The sequence below is a fragment of the Lonchura striata genome, chromosome 3 (genome assembly GCF_050655825.1).
Source record: "Lonchura striata isolate lonStrDom1 chromosome 3, ASM5065582v1, whole genome shotgun sequence".
Classification (NCBI taxonomy): Eukaryota; Metazoa; Chordata; class Aves; order Passeriformes; family Estrildidae; genus Lonchura; species Lonchura striata.
The window spans coordinates 82,424,669-82,443,941 of record NC_140705.1 but is presented as its reverse complement, the minus strand read 5'-3'; the positions used below and the strand labels follow the sequence as shown (position 1 = coordinate 82,443,941).

At 38.8% G+C, this 19,273-nt stretch overlaps 2 protein-coding genes across 5 annotated transcripts in view; one reads left to right on the top strand and one right to left on the bottom strand.

Moving 5' to 3' along the window:
* Positions 1 to 934: 934 nt before the first annotated feature.
* On the bottom strand, positions 935 to 11,065 carry TFB2M (transcription factor B2, mitochondrial). Of its 2 annotated transcripts, none has more exons than XM_077782041.2 (8): positions 10,731 to 11,065; positions 9,842 to 9,930; positions 8,770 to 8,923; positions 8,205 to 8,353; positions 6,659 to 6,748; positions 4,431 to 4,493; positions 3,061 to 3,212; positions 935 to 1,888 (listed from the first exon to the last, which is right to left on the bottom strand). In XM_077782041.2, the coding sequence occupies exons 1-8, from the start codon at positions 11,023 to 11,025 to the stop codon at positions 1,879 to 1,881; spliced, it is 1,002 nt and encodes a 333-aa protein (XP_077638167.1). In that variant the 5' UTR covers positions 11,026 to 11,065; the 3' UTR covers positions 935 to 1,878. The 2 variants fall into 2 exon arrangements, with proteins under 2 accessions (XP_077638167.1, XP_021406108.1); XM_021550433.4 differs by having other exon boundaries at positions 935 to 1,739.
* Positions 11,066 to 11,117: 52 nt separating this feature from the next.
* CNST (consortin, connexin sorting protein) overlaps positions 11,118 to 19,273 on the top strand; it is a 57,261-nt gene continuing 49,105 nt past the window's right edge. Inside the window, exons 1-2 of one of the 3 annotated variants that reach the window (XM_085576942.1) lie at positions 11,118 to 11,274; positions 11,874 to 11,966. The gene's annotated coding sequence lies outside the window, so the exon portion shown is untranslated. Of the gene's footprint in view, positions 11,275 to 11,873; positions 11,978 to 19,273 lie in introns of all 3 variants that reach the window. The other 2 variants (XM_085576941.1, XM_021550460.3) reach the window with 2 other exon arrangements.

Here is a 19,273-nt window from a genome sequence, read left to right as displayed (position 1 = left end):
GCAACAAGAGCAAGGTGCTTTGATTCAGGGTGGGGAGGGGGAATCAGCTCAAGAGACACAGCAGTCTTGCAGACCAGTAGATAAGACAGTTACCATTTAATGAGACTGAAAAAGGTGGAACTGCTTCTGTTAATGCAAAGTTGACATTCATTGACAATTAACAGTGACTATCTCTGAAACAGTCAAAGATGTAAGCAGAAAAGAAGCCTCAAATCTTGACAACCTGCACCAGAACGCCAGCAGGGCTCTGAGACAGACTGCAAATTAAGCCTCAGCCTTTCCAGGAGTTTCACCATAGTATTACAAAAGCTCAGCTTTTTAGCTAGCAGAGTGAACTGAGGCTGCTCAAAATCAATTTGTCATCTGCAGCCAGAACTGCAGGAGGAAGACAGAGATTAATGCTTATCACATCTATACCTCACAGTAACCTTAAGAAATATAATTCTGTTTGCATTGTTTGGGGAACTACTGTTATTCACAGCCTGATTATGGCCCAGCCTTCACCAAAATGGCATTTAAAAACTAGTGCTTTGCCAAAGAAGGGTATTTTTTGCCACAGCTCTTTTCAGAGGGTATAATATACAACATATAAACAGTACAACCTCTCAGCATTGTTGAACAACAGAACAGCTAGATGGTAAAACAGAGAAATTTGGAACAGGTTGCCTTTCGGAGGGAGTACTATGACTAAAACCAGAATTTTAATAGCATATGGTTTTGAGTAATATTTTGGTACATGTATTACATATCGAAGACATTGGCAAAGGTTTTAAAAAAATAAAATCATCTTATTTGAAATCATTTATACAGCACTTAATATTCTGATAACTTTCAGACCTAAAATAATCCCTATACATGTGTAGGTGTTTATGTATTGCATTACAAACTAGTACATGTTCTCCCTGTTATTTTCAAAAGAAATAACTGTTACAACTTTTCCTCAGGGATACCACAATCTTTATTTTAAGCAACTCTCAGTTAATATTTTATCACCCTGTCATTACCTTGCCTTCTATTAACATATCACTATTAATTTATTAGCATTTTTTGACTTGAGGCTGCAAATTCAGAATGGCAGACAATGTTGCAGGCTCAGTTGTTGTAAACACAGTTGTTGTAGAAGTTGTTGTTTGTATTCTGTGAATCTGTCAAAAGGGCATTCTAATCATTAAGCACTAAAATAAAAACCAAACAAATAATAATTTGGTCTCGTAATTTTTTTTCAAATGTTGTAAATACACAGCAACAGTGTAACAAAAAGTTGCATTTAAGTGGCACAAAGTAGCATGACCTAATAAGCTCCTGCAAAAGTTGCAAAGCTTGTCCATCCCAGATTGGATTGTGTCCAAAGCTTGTCCATTCCAGGTAGGATTGTGAAAGGTAACTGTGAATTTATTACTTTTATCCTAAGTAGAAGGGCTCTTGTTACTTGCTAAATTTTTCCTGTTTGGACAGGAAATCATCTAGCTAACCGTATCTCTGATTTTATTTAAATCACTTTTTATCAAAGTAATCTTCCAGAAGCAAAGGTGATTTTCCAAAAGCTTTAGATTTATGAGTTCATGGACCTTGTACTTGCCAAGACTTCATCATGGAAGAAGGTCTCAGCAAACAAATCGGAGTTTTGCAAAGCCTCGAAAAGACGCTTATAGTCTTCTGGATACAAGTTACACATTGAAGCATTTTTGGGAATTTCTAGTGCTTTCAGTAATGTGTCACTATTGTCCAAGCTCCATGAACTGAAACAAACAAACAAAATCATAATGGAGCATTTATTTCTGTGAAAAATTAAAAAGCAAGAAACATTATCTGAAGGTACACTTCACTCCTTCACAGCCTCTAGAAGAAGCTAACCTCTTCTTGCAACACAAGTTACCTTCAATCCATACTGCAAACAGGAAGAAACCTCTGCTATTAAAACACATCAATAGCAAATAAAGCCCCCAGCACACACAGACAATACCAAACACACAAACATCCTCATTACAGGATAGGTGCTCTCTCTCCCTCATCCACCCTAAATTCTTAAGTCAATAACAGGCATTACAGCCTAAAGAGGGTGTTTCAGTGCTGGAGAAATTAAATTCAAGGATGACTCAGTACAGCATGAACTAGTGACTTACACCTCCCAGGTACTTTCTTCTCTACATAAACAGATGTATCCACCCTCCCCACATCTACATCTTTGCTATGAAAGCTATACTTTTATAAATGTGCACATATATTAACTATTTCCCAGATAGGAGGAGTGTATAAATACACAGAAGATGCATATTAGAAGCCTTCAACTTCCTAGCTGAAGGATCAAGTGGAGATGAGGTATACCACTGAGCTTTAAGAAAGAAATCCATTAAGGCTCTTTGGACTTGTATTTCTAAGAGAGTTACTTAAATTTAGTAGCTTATTTTTCCCCCCTTTCTGGAAGTTAACTTTCATAATCTACTATCAGCAAATTAGAAGTATATGCATTATTTTCATCAGCAAGAAGTCAATGCTTTCCAGACTGTGAACACCTTCAATTTCTGGGAAACAGAAATCTACTGATCATAAAGAAATGTGAATAGCTTGCATAATTGGTAAAGTTTAAAGCCTATTTTTTTAATTAGATAACAGCCATTTGAGGACATCCCCATTCCACCTTCTATAACCTTCAGCTGTTTTCATTAGCATGACTTTGATGTCTGTTGTGAGCTGAATCTCTTTCAGCTTTTAGTTTCTGTAACTGCAAACCTCTTGGTGGTTTTATTATTATATCTGTAAAATAAGTGAAAACTTCTTGCAGATACATGACCTAAGCTCCACTGGAGCTACATGAATTACTGCACATATATATTTTAAATACTTTCCAACCTTCCTTACAGGAACAGTCCCCAGAATACTGTATAGTAGATTGCATAAATGAAATCTTCTATTCTACATGTTGATAATTAATTAAGAATTAATTAATTCATTTTTTTAAAAGGCAGTATTTTATCAGCAAACAAGTACTGCTTTGGGAACATATTTTAATATTTTCATATATTTCTCTGAAGTATAAAATTGTAATTCTTTCTTACTTACTTTAATCTATCGGTAAGTTTAGACTTAGGTTTAGCAAAAGACTGCTTCACCATGAAAATAAAGGTAGATGCATTTGAGGGCTTCAAGCCTCCTGTAAATAGATTTTGCTGAGGAGTCAGTCGTACCAAACAGATATGGTCATTTGGCAGCCGCTGCAAGAAAAACAAAGCAAGTCACTAAAAAAAAAAATCACTGTTTAAGACAATATCTATCTTAAGCTAAGAGTTTCATCTTTGCCACCAGTAACATTTCTTATTAAAAGGCTTAAGATTATTTCATCAGAAGATGTGTCTGTGCCTCAAGCAATAAAGGAAATAGAAAACAAACAAAAGATAATATCATTTGGGGTTTATTTCTATATTTTAGGACTGGACTTTCTTAGTTGAAATGGACAATACAGACTTGATGTGAGTTTTCAAGATATTATATGGCCTACTGTATTCCTATACTATGCAAGGTACCAAACCTGCCTTTTATATATAAAGACGGAATTATGTGAGTGAACACTAAGGACACTATTGCAACATGAGGATTTTATAAAACTGGGACAAAGTGGAGTCTTCAAAGGAAATAAATGTACTTCTGTATTGGCAGCAATGGATATATTAGATCTGACAGCTGTACTTCTGACGTTGTTCTGGTACCTCTTGCATAGCCTACCTGATGGGCCTCTCCACATGGCTTTTCAGCAACACAACTAAGCACATAAGGCACACCCAGTCACTTACATATTACAGAAGTATTGCAAACCGTACTCAATACAGCACTATAGTAGTTTTCTGGGGAGTGTGAAACTCAAAATATTAAATAAACGTGCTTTTATATTATCAGAATTAAATAGGAATATTCCTTTATTATACAAAGGAACATCATTACTTTTCCAAAGGAGAGAAGTAAATAACTTTATACAAGGTATTTTTGCACTTCTCAGATTTAAGTATGGAGACTCTTGCTTTTCCACAATTAACTTGCACATGAAACCTATAATAGACATGCGAATAATTATTTTAATCAAAATCAGCAGCATATTGATTGTGTTATTAACTGTAGTAACACTTGTTTTGTTCAAGAAGGTAGATGTGACCATCACTAACTTTCTCTGAAAAATACTTTACCTATTCATATTCCTTTATGCTGTTTACTCACTATATTTTTTCCCATCACAGACAATAAAGTTATTAGTTTATTTCAGTTTCTAAGATAATAGCAATTCTTCACTCCATTTTTAATTAATCTCTATGCTGCCTTAAATATGAATTTGAAAAGTTCTTAAAAATACATCTGTAAATGCTGCTATAAAGTTTCTTTAACCTTTAATTAAAAGTAGTTTAGCTGCATCTTCAGAAGAAAAGCCTATACAACAATCTTACCCCCGCTTTTGGTATCGCCAGTCCCCCATTTTTCAAATTAGTTGCAAATGAAGACCAAGGTTCCTATAGGAGAAAGCAAATGTATTATGTATCATGGAATTGAAGTGTTTTGTTAGAATATAATAGATTATTTCAGTTGGAAGGTACTTGCAGTGATCATTTAGTACAACTGCCTGAGCAATTCAAGGCTGACCAAGCTAAAGTATGTTATAAAGGGCATTGTCCAAATGCTCTCTAAAATGCTGACAGGCTTGGGGCATTGGCCACCTCTCTAAGAAGCCTGTTACAGTGTTCAACCACCCTCTCCATGAAGAAGTACTTGCTAATGTTTAGACTGGTCTAAACCTTCCCTGGCACAGCTCTGAACCATTTGCATGTATCCTATCAGTGGATACTAGGGAGAAGACCTCAGGACCTCCCTCTCCCCCTCCCCAGGAACTGAAGAGGGCAGTGAGCTCACCCCCTCAGCCTCCTTTGCTCCAAACAAGACAAGCCCAAAGCCCTCAGCTGCTCCTCATGGCCTTCTGGTTCCTTCACTGGTTTTGTTGCTGTCCTCTGGATGTACTCAAGGACCTTCACATCCTTCTTAAACTGTGGAGCCCAGAACTGCACAACTGTTTAAGGTGAGGCTGCACCAACACTGAATTCAGTGGACAATCCCCTTCCTTGACAAGCTGATGATGCTGTTTAAGGCACCTCAGGGTGTAGTTTGCCCTCCTGGCTGCCAGGGCACAGCCTGTTGACTCACCACCAGTCAGGTATAGCCCAAATCAGTACAGCCCTCTGAGCTCTGCCTTTCAGCCAGTTCTTCAACCAGCACATCCTGAACCTGCTCATCCCACAGCTGGACAGCTTTTCCAGAAAGATGCTGTGAAGGGCAGTATCAAAAGTCCCCCTAGAATCCAGAAAAATTGCATCTACCTTTTCCCTTCATCCATTGGGCAAGTGACCTTATCACAAGAGGGTGTCAAATGGGTTAAACAAGACTTTCTTTGTGAACCCATATTAACTGTGCCTGCTGAGTGCATTGCTCTTCAAATGCCTTTCAACAGTACCCAGCAGACTCTGGTACTCCATAATGGTTGCAGGTACTGAGGTCAGACAAACAAGTCTCCAGTTCACTGGGTCTTCCCTCACATTCTGCTCTGTAGGGGGATGTGGAATAACACCGGCCTGCTTCACACAGCAGGGACCTCCCAAGACCTTTGGTACCTGACCAAGAGAGGTCCTGCCATAATTTCACCAGCTCCTTAGTACTCTGGGATGAATTCCATCAGGCCCAAGGACCCCTGAACATTCAGCTGATACAGCTGGTCCCTTCCAGTTTGTCTCCATAAATGGAAAGTCACAGTTCCCACACTCATGGTCCTCTGGCTCAGGGGGCCAAGCAGCTCATGGCTTATCAGTATTATTAAAGACTGAGGCAAAGAGACATCAAATGCCTCCACTTCTACTTTATCCCTGTTAGTCAGGTGACCTCCTTCAAAAAGTACTAATCTTCAACTTCTTAATATTTACCTTAATGTATATCTTGTAGTATAAGGTATTTGGAAGATAATGGACAGTGAAACCTTATTTTAGATTAGCAAAACATTTAAACTTTGACAGAGGGTTCCTAGAAAAACAGAGCACAAAGATAAATCTGAAAAGCATAAACTAACTGAAAGCTGATGGCCATATGCTCATGAGGAACTGGGGGAACAACATAAAAAAAACTTTTAAAACGAAACCATATCATGTTTCACAAGGTAAGAAGGTACTGACTAATAGGAGAAGCAGGTATTCTTAAAAGCACCAAGACTCAAAAATATTTCTTCTGAACACAGCTTAGGAAGTCAAAAGCATACATGTTGGCAAAATTCAGAGGATATAACAAAGAGCAGACTATGACAAATTGGAAAAGCAGACTTCTAGTTTCACAGAAATATTAGCAAAATGAAAAAGGTTTATCTGGTGTGTAAACATTTTTTTTTTACCAGATTCTAAGAATAAATGTTTTTGAGTGCAATGGCTTGTAGTGAAAACACTGACATTATAGTGAATAACAATGTCACTTAATTGAAAGCGTTATACACAAAACATTACTATTTTAGCTTTTTACAAAAGTTTTCCAACAGTTCTCCAACTGATTTAAACATCAAATTAGCTTCAATGGTAAACCATTATAAACTCTTTTCTAAATGCATGTCTATAGCTTTAGGGCATATCAGCTGGTACAAAACTCTTACCTTATGCAATAGTTCGATTTCATACCCTAGTTGTGCAAGTACAGTAAGTGCTTGATAAATCTTTGACTTCCCAGGCTTTGCTGTTAATACCTAAAAAAATGGCATAGAGAAAGCATTTTTATTGCAAAATCCAAGACTGTGTCTTTATATAAAACAGTAAGAAATTCAGTTAAGTCTAAAATTCCAAGGTAAAGTTACAGTAGGCCTCTAACATGTGCTTTGTGCTATTTTAATTTATCTTGTCAGAAGACAGGGTTAGAAGATGCAATATTTGAAGTATTTCTTCACAGCAGTTATTTGGATAACTGAACTATGTATGACTCTCCAGCATATACTTTCTGGTCCCTTTTAAGGCAGAGAAGTTTCACACAGAACAGAAATGAGGATCAGATTTCATATAAAAGCCACAGCTTTGGCAGAGTTATCTGTGCACTGGTAAGATAATATTCCCAAGACACACAAATGAGAGTAAGGAAAACATCAGGTGTTCACACTGAACATGAAGCAACTTGCATAGTCATCATCCTGATCAATGTTACAAATCAAACAACTCTTATGGTAAGGAAAAAAGAAAAGCTTGTGATTATTCTCAAAAAGGACAAGGAGAGAAGTAAATTGTAGCAGGGAGATTTAACTTTGTGGAATAGATTTACATAGCCTCGTCATATGATATAACGCCAGAACAACCAACAAAAAGGAGTCAACAATGTCTTGTTAAAGAAGGTTCCAACAGCTTTTACTACACACCTCTTATGTAACAGAGTTCACATTATAATCAGGAAAGTTAATTAAACAAAACAAAAAAAAGAAACAGGGACTACCTTAAATCAATAGGCTGCCCTGTATTTAGTAAAACATCTGACCATTAAAACATACTATAACATGGGTATTTCAGTAGCGTACAAACTGTCATTTCGTAAAGAATATACTTAACATGTTTAATTTTTTCAGTGGGGTGTTAGGACACAACACTGGTTGTATAAGCAGACCCTTTGGGACAGCATAAATTAGGAATATGTAATCCAAAAAAGGCTCTGCACTTTAGTGTGCAGAGCATTAATAAAAAGGAGTGTAAATCATTATATATTTTGTCTATTATTTTCAGTACTGCATACAGAACAACTCAAGGGGACAAGTACATCTCACTGTATTGGTATTTAGTGACTCAGAATCCTCTTCACTTGTGCTTTTGTGTTTTGAATTCAGTCTTCATTAACTACTACCTGCAACTAGTAAACAAATGTTTTGCAAAAGCATGGCACAGAATTTAATCACTTCACAATTTACAATGGAAAGCAGCTAGTCTGCTGCTGCACATACTTCTCAAGGACCAGTCTTCACATTTTTAAATCTGCGGTTAAATGACAACAGAATGTTTCTTTATAGTGTTCTTACAGCATAAAGCAAACAAGTAGAAAATTGACAATACTTAAAAATTCTGGTAGGAAAAAAAATCCCTAGCAAAAACACTTGATATACAATAAAAATGGGTTTGTGTTCTGTAAAGCACTACACCTTCATTACCTGTAAAATGCCTTGCACATACCGTATACTCTTTTTCACTTATAAAGAGGTTGAGTTCTACTCTTCCGTATCTGTATATGGAACTGCATTCATACATGGCAAAAAGAAGTCTCCAAAGTCTGTTTCTTTCCAACTGTTCCGGTATGATTCCAACAATTTTCAGAGGAACATCTGTTTCCCACAATAGCAAAAGTATCTTTAAAATTTTGCAGTATGTATTAGACAATCTCATTAATTCTAATGTCTTAACTACAAAAAACTAAGAGAAGAAAGTCTGTGAGTTCATGTTGTTAAAGAATGAATACAATTAAAGCCTTAGCCAAAGCTAAGCCCTGTTTGCATTAGACTTTAAATTACAAGAAAATACCTAATTATCTGATATTGCCATGGGGTGGGGCGGGGGGGGAGAGGAGTGGTTCTGAAGCTATCATGAGTCTTAAGCAAAGCTGAAACATAGAAAACAGCATCTATCAATCCAGCATGAGTCTTAAATAGAACATATACTGCAAGCAAATCCCCAGGTTTTTGCCAAACTACCTATGCACCCTTGAAACATGTTTGCAATGTGCGGGATCATAAACATATACCTGCCCTCCAAGGAACTGCTGCTACACCTATGGTTTCAAAAAGTTTGTCAGAAGACACAGCAGGTGGTTTCAAAGCTCCCTTTGCCAAAGGATCCAGTCTGAAGAAGTCACCATGAATCACCTTTAACTGCCCATCCAGGCTATTTTCTAGGGACTGAATAAAAGTAACTTCAGTTGAAGAAATCTGCATACAGTAACTAGCTTTGCAAAACACCCAACCGAAACAAAAAATGCATTCAAGCACTACCTAAAATTGTTACCCAGTCAACAAGAGTCAAACCTCAGAGCTGCTTCTTACAGATGATAAAAAGAATAGCTGATAAAAGTAACTGCCTCCTTTACTGTGCAGGACATTTTGACATTTTTTGTGCTGTTCAACTTCAGCTTTTAAACCACATTCTTAAATTTATAAGATGTTCTGCCATGTTTTTGAAAAAACCACACAAACTACTAAACTAAGTAAACCACTTCTTTTAACAAATTGAAACTAGAATTCTTCATATCTGTGGAGAGGATACCTTTTATAGACATTTTAAGTCAGGTGAGAGTCATTAGTTCCAAACCAGCTCTCTAATACAAACCTTCTAGAGCAACTTCTGCAGCTCTGTGTCTGACCCGCTTTGAATCCATGCAAAGCCCAGGTGAGCAGAGAGGACAACGCACGTGTCAGTTGTATGAAAACAGATTAAATAAAACTGATATAATCAGAATAACTAAGAGTATTTTTACAGATTTTTTTACAGCTTCATACAGAACTCTTGCTTAAATATAAACATCTACAATGACTTCAATCAGTTTCAAATTTAGGCATGAAATTTTATTTATGCATAGAAAGACTATGTATGAACTTGAATTCCTACATACACAAAATGCCAAATTAATTTAAAAACATTCGGCATTTGTGATCTACAATGCCAAACTACATAGTGTTATTGGGCATTAGGTCAGATGGTGCAAGTAACAACCACTGCCTAATTCCTTTTTGATCCAACAATTACACAACAATTTAAGCTAATTTCTCATTTTCCCTTTAATTTTGTTTTAGAAACGTGCAACTGAATCAAAAGTATACCTGTAAGTCTGTAAGAAAATCTGAGTTACTTTCCAGAGCTACCACTCTAAATCCTGCATCAAGCAGAGATCGAGTCAAAATCCCAGGACCTGAAATAGGAAAATAAAGAAAAAAAATGTAAAAAAAAAAAAAAAAAAAAAAAAAAAAAAATTTAGGAGTGTGTTTTTGTTTGTAAGTGATTACCTTTAGTGATTTTCCCCAAAAAAACACGTGGGACATATCACCTTCAACAGGTGTGTTTGTTAAACACACTTCAAAACAAGAGTTACAGAAACGATTTACAGGCAGTCTGCCCAAGATTTCTCACTGTATTACACTAAGCACAGCGTTACAATTAGATACTGAGCAGCACTGGAAATAATGTCGCAAATATTTCTATTGCTTTTTTTTCTGCCAACTGAAATATACTGTGGAATCTTATCCATATTATCTTTAAAATACAATCTGAAGAAATGCAAACAAAAGAAACACCCAAACTGCAGAGGATCTGCCGTAGCCCATAATCCTGGTGTGCTTTTACTGATAAAACCACAGTAGAAATTGCTATCTCTAGTCACTCTACAGCAGTTTTAACACGATTGACTCAGCTTCCAGCCTGCAACCTCACCCATCCCGCAGGCTCTGCATAAATGGGACGCCCAGGCACACCCCAGATGTCCCGGGAAGGTGCCGGGGCGCGGGTCCGGGGCACCCCCAGCCAGGATTGCGGCCGGGGGAGCGCCGGAACGCAGCGCAGCTGCCACCCCCGCCCGAGATGCCGGGAGAGGCACGGCCCCAGCCCCTTCCCACAGCAGCGGGGCCGGGGTGCCGGCACGGCGGATAGCGAGGGCGGCACCTCGCACTGACCCCCCAAGGTCACCGGGGCGCGCCGGAGCCTGGGGCAGCTCACCGGGCGCGAACTCGAGCAGGAGGTGCTGGGGGCCGGGGCCGGCCCCGCCCTGCAGGCAGCGCCGCACGGTGCGCGCCAGCTGCGGGCAGGCGATGAAGCGGCGGACCACGAGGCTGCTCCGCTGCTCCTTACGCACCAGCCGCTTTTCCTTCGTCGGCTCCGCCGCCCGCAGGGACGGGTACTGCCGCCCCGCCGTCACCCAGCACGGCGACAGCCAGCAGAGCAGCGGCCGCCGCCCCGCTGCCAGGAAGAGGCCGCAGCCCGCGGCGCCCAGCGGCGCCCGGCCCGCCAGCATCGCCTCGCCGCCCGCGCCGTGCTTCCCGCTCCGGGGGCGCGATCGCCGCGGCAACCCGGGCGTCACTTCCTCCTGTGCCCGGCCTCTCGGCGCGCTTCCGCTCCGCCGGCGGAGGGCTCTCCGCTCGCCGCCCGCCCTCTCTATGGTGCCCGCCCCGCACCGCCGGCAGCCTGCGGCAGCACCGGCCCCCGCGCCTACACGCTATGCCGGCTGGCGGGTCCCGGCCGCCCGAGCCGCCGCGGAGCTGAGGTGAGCTGACAGCGGCTTTTCCGCAGGGGGAGGACTAGGGGACGATGCGATACTTCCCCTGCTGCCGCGCACCGCCGCCGCCTTCTGCTCGTGTCGGCCGCCGCCGGGCGCTCCAGGCGCGGACTAGGGCCGCCGGGCGGGCGGCGGGAAGAAACCGGTGCCGGGTGGGCCGGCCGGGGTGGGCAGGCGGCGGTGCCGCGGCTCCCGGCCCCGGTGCGGAGCCCCCGGAGCGGAGCGCAGACAGGGCCGGGGCCGGAGGCGGCTCGGGAGAGGGCCTCGGGCCGGCGGGCAGCGCTCTGCCGGGCGCCCGTGCAGCGATGTGTGCTCCGTGTGTCGAAGTCCCAGGAGCTACGTATTTAGTTTGAGGTTTGCCTGGGTGTTTCACGGGAGTCTTTGATGTCCGCGTCTGCAGCTAAATAGTCACTCCGGGACTCGGTTGTTTGTACCGCCCTGCCGCTCTCAGCAGGTGCAGGATTCTGCTCCGGCCGATCTCCGGCATCCGTCCTTGCCGGTTTCTCTCTGCTCCGTACCTTGTTGCAATTACGGTTTTAGGTGAAGTCTGTAATTTCCAATAGCAGTGGCGTTGTCCTTTCACCAAGGTCCTCAATGCCTGAACGAGAAGTAACTTAAGATTATCTTCAAAACGTTTCCAAGTTCTGCCAAACTGGAGTTCGTCCTTCGTGCCAAAACCTGTAAGTGGCAGGTGAGTGGCCGCAGTGTGATGGGGGAAGGGAGAGAGAATCCTTCCAAACGCGTTTCCTTGCTCCTTGTCTCATTTGTGCCGAGGCAAGAGACATCTGGCAATTGCAGGGTACACCTGGTCTTCACATTAATGGTTGATAAGTAGACTTTCTGTATTATTTTCTGCAAATTACTTATTTTTTTGTATCTTGTTTCTCTGCTTGTGAAGTGAGAAATTAACACTTTTCTACTTACTAAACAAACTCGTTTTGTTTGGTATATTGTTCAAAAACAAAAATTGAGATAGAACAATAAAGCCACAACTTTCTGGTTTTGGGGGACCTACATGTGGCGTGAGGAGTGGCTGGGGTGAATTTAGAAAAATGCCTTAGCAGATGCAGCAGTCCTTCAACTCTGCAATTTATTTTTAAATACTCAGCTTTTTTACACTGAGTGCTGTAATAGTTTTCCCTGTGCCTTAAGGGAAATAGACAGATTGTTCTGCTGGATGATGATGGGATAGACCTCAATCCATTTTTAAACTGGACTTTATGTTTTAATAGCTTTTTCCCTCTCTTACTAATTAGTCTGATAATTCAGTAATTTGTAGGACTTTTAGAACATCAAGCAGAACTTGATTTTCTTAGAGCAAGTGTCTAGTAATGTCCTAATTCAGCATTCCTTATCAAAGTTTATTGACAGCTATGATCACAGAAAAGTTAGGTATAGTTTTAAGCTTAATTAATGAATTTTGGAAGTTTTTGTTGTCAGTTGGATGACTCAGGAGTGTTAGGGTCATCTTTGAATGGGCTGTTCAGATCAACTGAGATTATTCAAAGGAGTGTTTGCTAATAAAAACCAAATGACAAAATGCCCTGACAAGTCTTCATACACTAGAAATTATACACTGTTCTTCATGACTTTATTTATTTTAGCTTAGTGCTTGCCTGGATTGAACCACAGGTCTCTATGGGCTAAACTCATGGTTTGGTTTTTTTTCCCCCTGATAGAACTGCTAAATATATGCTGAATCTTTCATGCATAAAGGACTCCCTCTTTATGACCTGGTCATTATCTTTGACAAACTGATGAAATCATAGGAAAATTGTAAGGTTTTTTTTTTATTTAGAAATTACAGTGTAGAAAATAGTTTAATACATTGAAGTGTGTCACAGGAACATTTGAACAGTTATTTTTACATTGTGGTTAAATATGGAGGTTTTCTAGTTTAATCCAGCTATCACCACATGCAAATATTTGAATTTACAGTCTTACCTCAAAAAGCCTTATGTCTTTGTAATTTATGTGCATTGTTAAGTGTTCTGGAATTGTTTTCTCCTAATTATTGTTTCCTGAAATAAAGCAGAGGAAATCAAAAGGGTTACCTGTTCGATTGGATTCCAGACTATGTTTGAACCAAAAGAGCTCATTAGTTGCATGGGTCAAAAGGATAGTAAAGAGATTGGATTTTATTTTCAATGGTTCTAAATACCTTTTGCATTTACCTTTATTTGGCCCTATTTAAAGCTTATTTTTCAAGTTAATATTATAGCATTAGTCTTTTAGTATTATTTTGCCATGTTATAACCACTTAGCCATCGTAAATATTGGCAATCATTTCTAAGTAAGGGTGAAAATTGTGGAAGTACCTGAATCTTGATCTCAGTTTTTCAAACTCTTATGCCCATGCTTCATTTTAAGTACAAATTTGGCAGAATTTCTATCTTCCACAAAAAGAAGCTGATGATTATTTCAATGAAAAATTACATGATGGTACTTTTTCCATGTCCTCCTAGTGGGTACTTATCATAGAGTCTCCTCTAAAGACTTAGAATACAGATTAAGTTTGAAAGGTTTACATGTTACCAAATACCACCTGTAATGTGACTTTTAGAAAAAGCTTTCAACAGAAATGAAAGAAGCTCTTACAATAGAGCTATTAAGCCTCTTTGCTTCAGTAATGTGAAAATAATCTGCTACATGCTTGAGGTGACAGAAATGTCTCTGCTTTGCTGAGATGCAGGATGCTGCAGAATTCTTGTTTTCATTTATTTTATTAAGCAGACTTGAGTAATTTTGTTGTAATGCTTTGATTGGTGACCAAGGAAAATAGGAGTGGTAAGAGATTTTTTTCAAAAGTGCTTTAAGGAAAAGCACTTCATTCAGGAAAAGAGTCTCTAGGAAGAATTATTTTTTTTAAATCTATCAGAGACTAGCCTCATTCTTTTGTCATATTTTTTAGCCATCACTGTCCCCTGCTTCAAGCCCATATATGCACAAAGGAAATCTCCCAAGAGCTGAAGTAGCATTTAATCCTATGCCACAATCTGGTTTGAGATCCAGTGAATTTGCAGCCTGTGGCTTGTGTTGGATAGCTTCCTTTCATGAAGTGAAAGTCTTTGCCTTTATAAGGAGGTCAGCAGTTTTGTATTTAGAGCTGTTGTGGTCTATAAACATTAACTTATTGCTTCCTACGTGTCCTCTGTTGACAATTAAAAATTGCTTGACATTTGGATAGGGGACGGTGGCTGGGGAGTGGGGGGAGTTTTGCTGTTTGGCCAAGCTATTAGTAGCAAGGGAAATTAGAATCCAAGGTTCCTTGGATGCTCGCCTGCACCATATGACAATGTAGATTCCAGCCTAGTGCTGAAAACCTGATTAATAGGGAGTTACTGTCCATTAAAACTCTGTTAGATCAATTGTGCAGATCACTGGAGAGTGACTGCCTAGGTACCTATTAAGTGAAACTATCAAGTCAGTTCTCCTTCAAGATACTTTCTGAGCATTAAGTGTGAGGTCATGTATGCTAGGATAAGCTTATTTGAATAAAAAAGTTAAACCACTCCTTTGCTATTTTTCTTATGTAATACTATGCTGTTTAATAGAAAAGTTTTTTCATACCAGGTATAAATTGGCTTTGCAGCCTTACAAACACTGCAGCAAAGTTCATAGCTGACAAAAGAACCATTCAGAACAAAAGTAAACATTTTTTAAATTATCTGATGCCTTGAATTCTGTCCCTGTTGATGCTAACAAATGTGTCCATGTTTTATTTTCCTTCTAATGAACACTAAGCAGTATTTTTGACATTTTCAGTGGAGAGGTTAAGGGTTTTGTAGTGTGAAGATGGTTGCATAAGCTGTGTATTATAACGCATTTTGTCAGGGTCACAAATTTTCTCACTCTGTACTTTGTGTGTACAGAGAATCTCAGTCCCTAGGGCTATCAATCTGGCATCTTTCATCAGCATTAAATTTACTGCACATAATTTTTGTGTGCACGCAAAAAAACAGTACTATTGAACCTTTGTGGGTAGGAGCAGAAACATTCAAATAGATGCTTTTTCTGTTTATTTCTCTCAGAATTTTTCTTTGTTGAATTCTGGTGAGCATGTTCTCCTGACTTAAATTCACTCAGCATGTGTTTGTGTGTCTATCTCATCGTAAGTCTTTATCCAGATGCTTTTGAAATGTTGCCTTGCTCGAGAGCCTGTTGCACCAAAGATTTTTTTTTAACTTGTTTTTTCTTATTAATCTACTTGCAATATAGCTGTGATGTCTTTGAAACTGTCTGGCTAACCGATAAGGAAGGTGTATAAGTGAAAGGCTGCTAGTGCCAGAGATTGCTGCAGACAAATTTTGCTGTGTTGTGTGCTTGTTCTTTAGGAACAGAGTTGCTTAGCACAAGTGTGAAGTTTGTTCCTTTACGCTGCTCCACCTGTCCCATGTGAATTTGCTAATGTGTGACTTTAGAATTTGAGCTTTAGCACTGCTTTTCTCTGTCCATGCCAATTATTTTCTTGGGGTTTTTTGTTTGGAACATTAATGTTGCACTGGAAGGCAAGTTCCGATTAATTCAGAATAACTTTAAAAAGAGAAAGAACATAAAACTAATCATGGTATTCATTTTATGTTGGTAAAATGAGCATGTTAGGAAGATTTTTAAGTTCACTTGATGAATATGTTACTGAAATTATATGGAAATTCATAATGTACATTTTGGAGGTTCTTTCTCAATGGTTATAACTTGGAATTTTGTGTGCTTTTAGCCTCTGAGTGCATAGTGATCTTATCACTTCAGACCAACATTTCGTCTGGACATGGATCACAGTTCAGGTGTTCACTCTGTTTTTCCAGTTCTACAGTCGACCCAGTTTGGCAAAATAAACAAATGGGGGTGCATCTTGTCCTGAAATTACATGTTTATCAGTTGTTCAGTAATATTTTGGCATTTTCACTGACTCATGTCTTTATTTTATAAAGTGATGTACACCATGCAGAGTTTACACATTTGATCCTAGGAAGATTTGATTTTAGCAAGAGTTGGCATATAAAATTACTCTTTATTCAGTGTTGTTTTGGGAGCTGCTTACCTGGCTTTTTCTCCTGGCTTTTTCTCCTGGAAGACTATTGAAGTCTATGTTACTACTGAAATAAACATCATTAACACAAAGAGAAATAACAGTTATTCAGTTTCTCTATAGGCTTTTAAACTTCTTCTGTCATGGAATCACTGAAACAATCTCACTTTGGGTTTTAAGTGAAATTAGTTTTTACCACCTTACAGTATTGAGTTTTCTTTATTTTTTGTGATAGTGGGGATTTTGTAATGGAAAGATCTTTTTTTAATGGAAACTACTTAAAGTGACCTTGATCATAATTTTTTGAAAAGCTGATCTGAAACAAATTAGATCTCTGTTTACAGGCTCAAGTATTGCAAGCATTCAAATTCCATAAGGAGAAACTGGTAACTGTGTGCTTCAGAAAACCTCTCTAAGATCTATTAGTCAAAAATACGTGTAAATTGTAGAGACAGCTCATATAGCCAGTATCTGTTTACACAATTGGAGCTGAAATGAATTTACCATAATGACTTCCTGTTGGAATGGGGAAAATTGAAACAGCACTCTAGGCTAAATTCACCGCTGGGTTTCAGTAGTTGCAGCTTCATTAACTTCAGTCAAGTTACACCAGTGAATAATTTTTTGGGGGTTGTGATTTGTTTAACATAGGTCTCTTACAGTTCATACATGATTAAGTTTTTGCTCATGCATTTAAGAGCCAAAAAAAGAAAGAAGAAAAAAGACCAGATTAAATGTATTGTACCTCCTTACAATCCTCGTATTAAATATTTATTTCATAATCTCTCATTTTATTATTCTTTGCCACATCCCTGTTAAATATATCAGTACTTTTTGGTTAAGAAATGCAATACAGATGATGTAACATTGTGACAGGAAGTTCATGGAGGAGGTTCAGAGCAAAGAAGGGATTTGATCTCATTCATTTGTATCTGACTTTGAATAATGTAGAAACTAGACTATCCTTGTTTTTGGAATTATAAGGTAAATAGATGCAAGATTTTAGTAGAGCTGCTGGGTATTCTGATTTGCTAATGATGGCAATTATTGAAGCTCTAACAATTAGCTCTCTTCTTAATTAACCTTCTGGTTGGACCTGCAGGCTTGATAACAGAGGGACTGCAAGTATGTAATACTTATGGACAAGAATTGTTTCATAACTTTTATGGACAGTTCTCCATTCTACTTGTGGTTGTTTCTGGCCTTGATATGATTGAGGATCTTACTGAATATTTTTATTACACTAACTTTCTGTGTGTGAGAGCTATAAAACTTGTTGGTCCCTCATCAATATAAAAAAGTACGTAATTCAGTCTCACTATGAAATGTAATTCTCAGAAAGTCTTGAACATTCTTCTTTTTTCAGCTGGGCAACTTTCAGATAATTGCCTCATTCTTCTTACGATTTCAAGAGATTTGTTCTGTCATTTCTGCTTTTTCATATATGTTGAAAATTGTTACCCAAGATCATGAGAGATTTTATATCATATGTTTTTTAGCAACCTCTTATGAGATGGTAGGATCCAGCAGCTTCTTCAGGTCCTCGGAAACTAAAGATTTGGATAAGAGTGAGTTGAGCTGATTAATTCTCATAAATACAGTCTGTGGATTTGCAGGACTTTTTTTTCTTTTTTTTTCTTGTAAGGAAAAAGTACCTGTCCTAGAAAAGATGCATAAATTTGTCTGATAGGAAATTTTTCTTTTTTGTTATGCTTTGTAATCAAACTTGTGCACATGTTCTGAAGTGTAACAAAAATTAGAGAGTTCTCCAATTAGAATGAAAATTTTAAAATCAAAAAGGGCAAATTACTACTTTTCAGAAGGCTTAAAAGGAGGTTCATGCATCCCAAGGCAAGACCAGTTACTCATAGGTTATTCCTGAACAACATTTGTCTAGACTAGTTTATAAAAGAGCTGCAATGATGAGATTCTCCATTCTCCTAAAGCAGTCTGGTTTACTGTCTTTTCTACCATATCTCTACCCAAGATATGTTCTGGTGTTTTGTTGCAGAGAAGAATAAAAAAATTGAACACATCAAATGGTGAGGTTCCTTTTTGTTCTTGTAACATTCAGTCAAATTTGTTCTAGTGAAGCTTGAAATCCAAAACTTTTCAAACACTTGGGGGACTCATCATTGTGTACTTTGAGTGCTGACAAAGATGTTCTTTGTGTGAAATTTTTGAGAGAACTGTCATATGTTCTACTAAAAGCTACTATTTGTTTCCAGACAAACCTCTTGTATTTGGCTACATGACTGAAACATATTTTTTAAGTGATGTTAAATGTGGAATAGTAGATTCCTGGCAGTATGTTTATCATTGTTTATTAAAACTGTGAATAAGCAGTATGACTAGGAAGCTTAGAAGTTGAAAATAGCATGTGAAGCTTCCTCTTTAAACCTCACTATTCCTGCTGTTTATAGATGTGAAGCTCATTGTGCCTTTAAATGCCGCTGCTGCTTGAGAAATGTCACTTCAGTGTCAGAAAGTACAAAACCACCAAAGTGTTCACGCTCAGACATTTTTGTAAATTCAATGAAATGAGTATCTGATATCTGAATACTTCTTGAAGGAAAGCAGACCTCATGCATTTGAAAAAGTAGACCTCTTAATCTGTGTATCTGACACAGAAGAAGAAAGCACGTAGAAAGATATTTTTGCCCCAGTACTTTTTTTTTCAAAGTTAGGCAGGGCGTACTGAGCAGCAGGAGGATATTAATGAGATTTTCTTATGGTGAGGCTGCCCAGTAAGTGGATTGTACATTAGTCTATCTTTTGAAGTGAGAAGCTTCCACTGAGTCCATGCTATAAGACAGCACAACAGCATGGGGGTGTGCTTTTCTGCAGAGGTGTCAGGTTGAATAATGGAAGTATACATATGAATATCTTTATTTCCCTTCCTTTAGAAACAGTAGTGTTACGACTACTATGTTTCACATAAAACACAATGCAGAGCAG